The sequence below is a fragment of the Sitodiplosis mosellana genome, unplaced genomic scaffold (assembly GCF_009176505.1).
Source record: "Sitodiplosis mosellana isolate CC-2019 unplaced genomic scaffold, AAFC_SMos_1.0 Smas_scaffold_6226, whole genome shotgun sequence".
Lineage (NCBI taxonomy): Eukaryota > Metazoa > Arthropoda > Insecta > Diptera > Cecidomyiidae > Sitodiplosis > Sitodiplosis mosellana.
The window spans coordinates 13340624-13348541 of NW_022601467.1; the positions used below are offsets into that span (position 1 = coordinate 13340624).

Sequence of the window (7918 nt, forward strand, 5' to 3'; positions counted from 1 at the left end):
TGAGAGAGAGAGAGAGAGAGAGAGAGAGAGAGAGAGAGAGAGAGAGAGAGAGAGAGAGAGAGAGAGAGAGAGAGAGAGAGAGAGAGAGAGAGAGAGAGAGAGAGAGAGAGAGAGAGAGAGAGAGAGAGAGATTGAGAGAGATGGGCAACATGGCAACGGAATGAAAAACGTTATGGTTATAATAAATGCTGAAACAGAGGGACAACAGCACATACTCATACACAGTTTCACAGTTTGATGGATGAAATAAGCAAAAGAAAAAAACATCCAAAAGCTTTTTCGTTTACGAAACCCTTTATGTCGATCGCTCATTCGATATGATTTAAGCTTTGCATTTTTTAATCAGAATTCAAGCAGCTGAACCATGTATCGAGCGAGAGCATTGCTTGCATGTTCAAGCAATCTTTTATGTGCGAGATCAGATCAAATGGAAGTTTTGCTTGGTGGAGATGAGGGTAATAAACGTGTATATTCTTTAACGAGTAAATCGCGCGCACACAGAGACACAAACACACTATTACAATGTATTGCACTGTGTATATAAGCAGTTCGGGCGCGCATTTTTTTTCCACTCAATCTGCATTCTCCACATACAATTTTTCGTTCGTTGATTCGTTTGGGTAATTTATGTGCGTCTGAATGGTTTTGTTTTTAATGTTAGTGTGATGCTTTAGTTGGCTTCCACTTGTTTGCTCATTTTTACATCTGGTCTGCGTCAAGCAAGCAAGCAAGCACGGCAGATGTAGAAAAAATCGTTAATTTCATTCCGAACATTGTACGTCAGCTTGTTGAGCGAGCGAACAAGTGAGACAGAGACAGAGACAGAGTGAATAAGAGACTTTAATAGAATCCTGCAAATGTTGAGCCGTTCAATGTCTAAATGATATCGGAGCTCATGTGTGGACAGTAGTAATTTGGCATTGTAAATCCGCCATCGAAATATTTATGACAAGGCACTGGTTTAATTAACGCTGAGCCGTGTATATGTTTGTGTGTGGATTGAGGTTTGCTGCTCGTTCATTCATTCGTTCGGAGAATATGGGATCTGGTTCGAGTTCGGATGGCAAAAGTGATTATGAAATATGTAATGTAATACGCACTCATAATAGACAATAACACATTGATGCATACACATAAATACGAATATTGTTAACGCACTGGCCATTTGAATAGTGCTCATCAGGAGAACAGTAGACTGATTTATTACACAGCAATTTCTGCCCTCTATTTATGCCCACAAAATAGCGAAAAGTCATTTCTTTACCATCATCATCATCATCATTATTATTATCATCATCACAGCGATGCCTCTGCTGCTGTTGTTGTCGTCGCCGGTACACATACACATCGGGCAGCTTCGACACTAACAAGCACATTCAGACACTGAGCTCACTCACTCACTCACTCGTCCACTAACTACTTGTTTTTGTACCTCTGTGCACCAAATTAAATTGTGTGCCGAGGCGTATTGTTCTTTAAGTTTCCAAGTTGAATGTTGAGTGGTAATGATGATGATAATAATAATACAGCATCAATACAATTGACACATAGAACAGGCTTGATGACAGAATTTGATCTCGCATCGAATCCCACAGTCATATCATCGACATTGTGACCAGTGAGAGTGTTTGTGTCGGTTGTATGTGCATTTCAAACCATCCCTTTCGCTCGGTTGACTTTCATTATGAACTTTCACACTGTTAAAGCGTTGGTGTCGCATCACAATCAACTATAGCGCTTATAATATCAACATCAACAATGGCACATAGTGTACATCGTTGCGAATATTTTGCTTTTTGTTTGTTGAATTGTTTATGTTTTATTTTGCAGAGCATAAAAAAAAATATTAATTAAATCCAACTTCACATCAAACAATTTCCCATTGAATGGGAGAGAAATGATATCGCTATGATGATGGATCAGGCGACAATGGCGACGCATCTCAAAAGTCGACAATCAATTCAATGCGAATATAGTAGACATTTATTAAACAGTGGCTGTGTAGCAAGCATCCCATACCAGCGCCTCTCGATTCATGTAAACTCGGTATTAGTCTCATTCACACAAAATAAAATACACAAATGATAAATAAGCCAATTGTAGTGATATGTTGTGAAGAAAAAGTTCAGCGCGCCAACAACTACAACAGTAGTTAGGAGGCTTTTGTATCATATCGTACCGCTTGTCAGCGTTATATGCGCCTACAGTGAATGGAACTTATATACATATACATTATGTATTGTATGCTCACGGATTTGAGTGATGAATCTGCGCATATATATATATATATATATATACATACATATATAGAAACTATACATGCATTCAAAATATGATTCCATTCCATTGAAAACCATAGATTTAAATTAGATAACCAAACGAATGGATGAGATACTGTACAATACACATTTATATCTGTATATTGATTTAGCTTCGTTACTATCGGCACGGCCACAAATCCAGGCCAACTATAAAAGACGAAATGAAAAGGATTTCTGTGGCGGAAAGCGGCAAATAGTGACGAGAAGAAAAAAAAACGTAGAAAGGAAACCGAAAGACTGATCCGATGCATGATATTTCCAGAATAAGAGAGATGAATGAGAGATGATGTTTTGCTTTTCTTCCCTCTAGTTTATCATAAATGTAGTGAGAAATATTCCAAAAAAGAGAAAACTTCCGATATTTTTCTTTGTCGGATATACTTCCCGAAATCAGTATTTTGAATTATTACTGGCACTTCTTCAGATTAAAGAAAAATATAAATAAAAAAAAGGCGAAGTAAAAAAAATTAGTTGAAATTGTATTTGAAACTGTATGCTGATGAACAAATAGCATTAAACATCAATATTTCGTGACGATAAAAGCTTATTAGTGTAACTCGAACTCTCAACACCAATCGAATTTGAATCCAATGAAAGGTTTTCAATCAAAATTTATTGGACTTTTAAGTTTGTTTGTCGACATCGGAAAAATCGCACGACTGTGTTTTTATCTTTGTTTGGAAGGCAAAAAACCAATCGATATGCCAATTGAATGAGAATGAATTGATTCACATTGTTAGCCACATTGCAAATCAAATGATAAACAGTCGCATACATAGTCCCTCCGAAAAGGATGTGTATATGCGCACACACCATTTCTTTTCGGCGGCTATGACTTCCACTTGAAGATGGCAAAATGCGGTATTTGCTATTCTTCTTCGGTGATATATACACAACCAAAATGAATAAGTAGAACGATAAGAAAAACTTACCTCACATTGTGGCAGTGAATCTTCGGACCGTTTTACACCCCATCCGAGCAACGGCGGTATACATATTAGCGCTGACATTATCCAGACGGCAGCGATCATAACTAATGCGCGGGCGGGCGTTCGCGTTTTCAAATATTCCACTGCTTTCGTTATACTCCAGTATCGATCCAGTGATATCAAACACAAATTCATTATTGAGGCGGTTGATAAGAGCACATCCATGGCTATATAGACGCAGATGAGAAGAGAGAAGGGAGGGAGAGAAGGATAGAAAGACATGTCAAAATTACAGCAATAAATGTCGCAACAAATGCGATTCACCACGACTATTTCTTCGAACACACAGCACTATTACTTTTAACAGCAGAACATATAGTACTATTTGAATGTTGCGTCTTTGGGGAGCAAATCCGCTCGTTGTATTCGCTTCCACTTTTCTATTTTTATGTTATTGCGCGCAAATTTATCATGTTTTTGTTTTGAAATTGTATGGAGCAGTAAAATGAATTTTACTTTACAAATCGATCTGGAAGCAAAAAAAGTAGCTATAAGTTTTGATGGTGATGCTGTTGTTGAGGAACTCTCTCTGTCGAAGACATATTCGTCGGTGCAATAAAAAGAAGAATACATATATCGCATTTTGCGTGGTTTAAGCACGCAAGTGTATTGGCTATTTAACAAGAAAAATTTAGCTATTGCACATACCACTATGAATGTCGCACCACCAACTGCCAAATATCCAGTAGCCCATTAATTCATTAGCTAATGAGAATGGCATAATTACAAGGCCGAGAAAAAAGTCGGCTACAGCGAGTGATGCGATGAACCAGTTCTGAATGTTTTTCAACGACTTTTCGGTGATGATTGCGATAATAACTAGCATGTTTCCAACAACAATAATAATCATTAAAAGTGTGACTACAATTGATGCAAATACGATATGAGTAAGACTGTATCCGCTGGGATAGCCCGGATCATGAATGACGGTTGTATTTGGGTTTGTTTCATTTGTAGAGGTCAAATGACGATTAAATGATGAATTTCCAACCGTTGCGAGAAATTCTTCGGTCGTATTATCCGCAATAAATGCCATGTTAATTTATGATGCGTTTCGGTTGGTTTTTTTTCTCTCTTCTCTACTGCTCTCACGCTCTCTCTCTCTCTCTCTCTCTCTCTCGCTCTGTTTCTCCACTTTTTCGTTCCCTCTATCCGTTTATTGTTTTCGTTCTCGTTCTCTTTTTTGTTCTTCCACTTATGCTAGTTTCAGTGTCGGGGCAATGTTGCCACTTCAGCTGTTATTTAACTAGCGATTTCTATTTGATGTCGTGTATTTTTTAGCGATTTTTTTGTTGTTGTTCTGCAGAGTGTCTGCTTCGGCGGGAATTGTTGCTAATACATTCATTTATTTTTCTTTCTTCCTTTGAAATGCGTAATTTGTTGCAGCCGTTGCTTATGCGCGATTGTTGTGCTCTTGTTGTCCTTTTTCGCTCTTGTACTTGCTCACGGTATGTATGTGTGTCTTTTGCTCTGGTTGGCTACTCTTGTTCTTCTTTTGTTATTCGGTTATGAAGCGTCAGCCAGCGACAATGGCATATGCAACAAAGAGGCGAAAATCATATGGCAATGGTCTAGGAATTCCTATCTGCGATTGGTTGCTATTTGCTTTCCCCTAAATATTTAAACTTTTCGCAACTGGGGCTTTTTTTTCTTCTTCTTCCTCTTCGTCGTCGTCGTCGTCTTCTTCTTCGATAATATTTTTCCACGTTTGCTTCGCTCGCTTCCTCTTTTTGTTTCGTTTGCATGTAAAACGCCCGGCTCTGGCAAACTTAGTTAATTCATATTCCACTTGATTGTTGGCCGTTAAAGTAAAGTTGAATCTATATGTATATATGCTATATGTATTGTGAACGATCGAAAAATATGTTCGATTTCTGTTGCCTCTCTATTTCGCACTTTTTCAATTCATTGAATTCACTAAAAACGGTAATGTGTTTTCTATTCTATTCAGAGATTTTGTTCCATTCAATTTTACGATACTTTGTGCTTTTTACTGCCTTCTTCCAAGCTTGTGAGCGAATGAGTGTGTGTGTGTGTGCGTTTGTATATATATATTTTTTTTTTCTTTCTTTCTCTTTCTTCTTCTTGTTGTTGCTCCCGTTCCCACGTGTATGTGTATCACATAAAAAGCGCACAGTAAATGAGAACCAAAAAAATCGTCAACCGGTGTTTGTGTCGCCTCCCGCAAAAAAAACCGAACAAATTACGTATTCCATGCATGTGTTGTAAATATTTTTATTTCAATATAGTTCAACTTATTTTCTATTTTCTGTTCAAATCGAATCTGAATAAGCGTTTCAATTTCGTTTCTGTTTCTGGTTCGCTTGTGAATGTGTGCGTGCCGTATTATTATCGTTGCCGTAAGAGACTTGTTGTTTGAGTGTGTGTGTGTGTGTGTGTGTGTGTGTGTGTGTAGACGATTTAGCTCTTGTCGCCAATTCTCTGTTCGTCTCTTTATCGCTTTCTCATACGAAACTCTCTTCAATTTCTCGCAAAATCAATTGAACGATGCGATGCGTCCGAAGAGGAAAAAAAGTATGAAAAAGAACGAAACGCAACACACACTTTTCGCTCTTTTTTTTCTATTTTTTTTCGTTATTCTTACCTACAAGAATAACCGTATTTCTGCATTCCATATTTGAAGCATTTTCCAATTTAGTCGTTGTGCTTAGAAAAGTGTGTTTCTTATTGCACGCTACGAAATCATTGTGTTCCATTTACTGAAGCGAAGCCAGGACGAATGGCTGACACATAAAAACATCCACATCGTCAGTAGCCATTTTCTCAAAATGGATCAGTTTGTGGTTGTGTTGTCGTTCATAATATTAATCAATAATAATTTCGCATTTCTTGGTCTCTCTCTCTATCTCTTTCTCTCTCTCAAATGTGGCGATGATACTCAGCACTCGTTTTTGTAAGACTTCATTTGTTGTGTTTAGCGGGCGGTGATTCGCCATCAATTACCGTCAAATCAATGGCAATGCACAAACTCATCGATGAACTGTGCAGTGTTGCGTTTGCAAGGCTTTCGACATTTCATTATCCATTAATGTTACCGGAAAACAACAGTGTCGGTTAATGAGAAACGACTGCGACGCTGGTGAAAATTGAATTGAATTAAATTCTTTCCGCGATGTGTGTGTGTGTGGGCTTTTTTGCTGTTTATTTCTTTAGTGTTCTACTTTTTTCGTTGTTTTTTTTTCTTCTCTGTAATCGAAAAAATAAAAGATATTAGAGTGAGCAAGTGGATGGCAATTTGAAAGTGAAAAACTGTGCTTTTTGATTTTAAATTGAGTCAGTAGACATTTGAAATAAACCAACCGACTGGTGTAATTCCATATCGGTTGAAGCGCTATAAATTTTCAACGTCAGTCGGGTGGAAGTTCCGTTTGAATTTTCTATGTGAAAAAAAAAACATTATGCTTGTGTAAAGAAAATGTGTGAAGTAGGGAAAAAAACGAATCCAAATAAACTTACACATCACACCGATATGGATATGCGCCCGTTCCGAGCATTTTTCAAATGGGAACTTTATTATTTGTATTCTCATTTCGTTTGAGCGCTCAAAGTCAAGCCAGCGATTTGAGTTAAATTGAATTCGAAATTTTTTTACACAAAATGAGTTGGAAATATACGAACAAAAAAATTGCTTATTTTAATACAAAAACTTTCCACAAAAATATGTGTTATCGTATACAGAGTATACCGTGGCCGATAATTCATTTGAAATATTTGCAATTTTGCAAAAGAGCTGTGCTTTCACTTCGTTTACTGTCACTCAAGCTGACAAACTTTTTTTATTTTTCTTTTTTTTATAGATTAGTCTATTTTAACTGGATTGTATGTATGTCTATACAGACGGCAGAAAAAAAACTTTCGGACTTTGCCATCGCGTCTTGATAAAAAATATCCGATGAATGACAAGACCAGAATGTTTCATGAGTAAATCATTTGGAAATGTTCAACAAACATGCAAAACCTTCCGCGCTGAGTGACAGCACACAGAGTAATTACTTGGGTTGCAACTTTTAAAGTGCAATCATTAAACAATCACACAGAGAGTGTGTGTGACATGAAATTGCCCGAACATTGATGACGACGACTCAGCGTAAACATATGATGATGGCATACCAATTTTAGACAAATGTCTCCATATATCAACATGAATATTGACTCAATTTCCATCGTTTTTTCTCTCCCTTTGTTTACTTACCTGTTAGTTGCAGATGAATGTGATCGTTTTACGTCGATAATTATACACAACACACAAATTGACCGTTATGCACAAATAAATAAATGACAGTGCAAAAGCAAAACGAAGCAAAACGAATAAGTAAATCAAATTAAATCGTATTGAAGGCAGTAGCGCGGAATGAAAGTAAAATCACTTTTAAATATGCCATCGATTGTGAATTGTATTCGTGTATGCAAATGTGGTTGCTACGAGTAAAACACGATGCTGGTCCCGGTTCCTCAAATTAATAGAAAAAAAAAAGATACGAAACAACGAATGAACGTATCGTTTTTCCGCTTGCGTTTTTTTCTTTCTTCTCTATCGCTGTCAAAGTGTCTAAATGTATATATTTTTTTCTGCTATTCGTCCAAAAC

At 37.1% G+C, this 7918-nt stretch overlaps 1 protein-coding gene across 1 annotated transcript in view; it reads right to left on the reverse strand.

The window, feature by feature from the left end:
• The window catches only part of LOC129578045 (alpha-2B adrenergic receptor), a 107592-nt gene extending 102242 nt beyond the window's left edge, over positions 1–5350 (reverse strand). The window contains exons 1-2 of the mRNA XM_055466106.1: positions 3959–5350; positions 3254–3477 (exon numbers count right to left, since the gene is read on the reverse strand). Of these exons, the coding sequence (XP_055322081.1) occupies positions 3254–3477; positions 3959–4346 (612 nt within the window). The 5' untranslated portion in view covers positions 4347–5350. The remainder of the gene's footprint in view (positions 1–3253; positions 3478–3958) is intronic.
• Positions 5351–7918: the final 2568 nt, after the last annotated feature.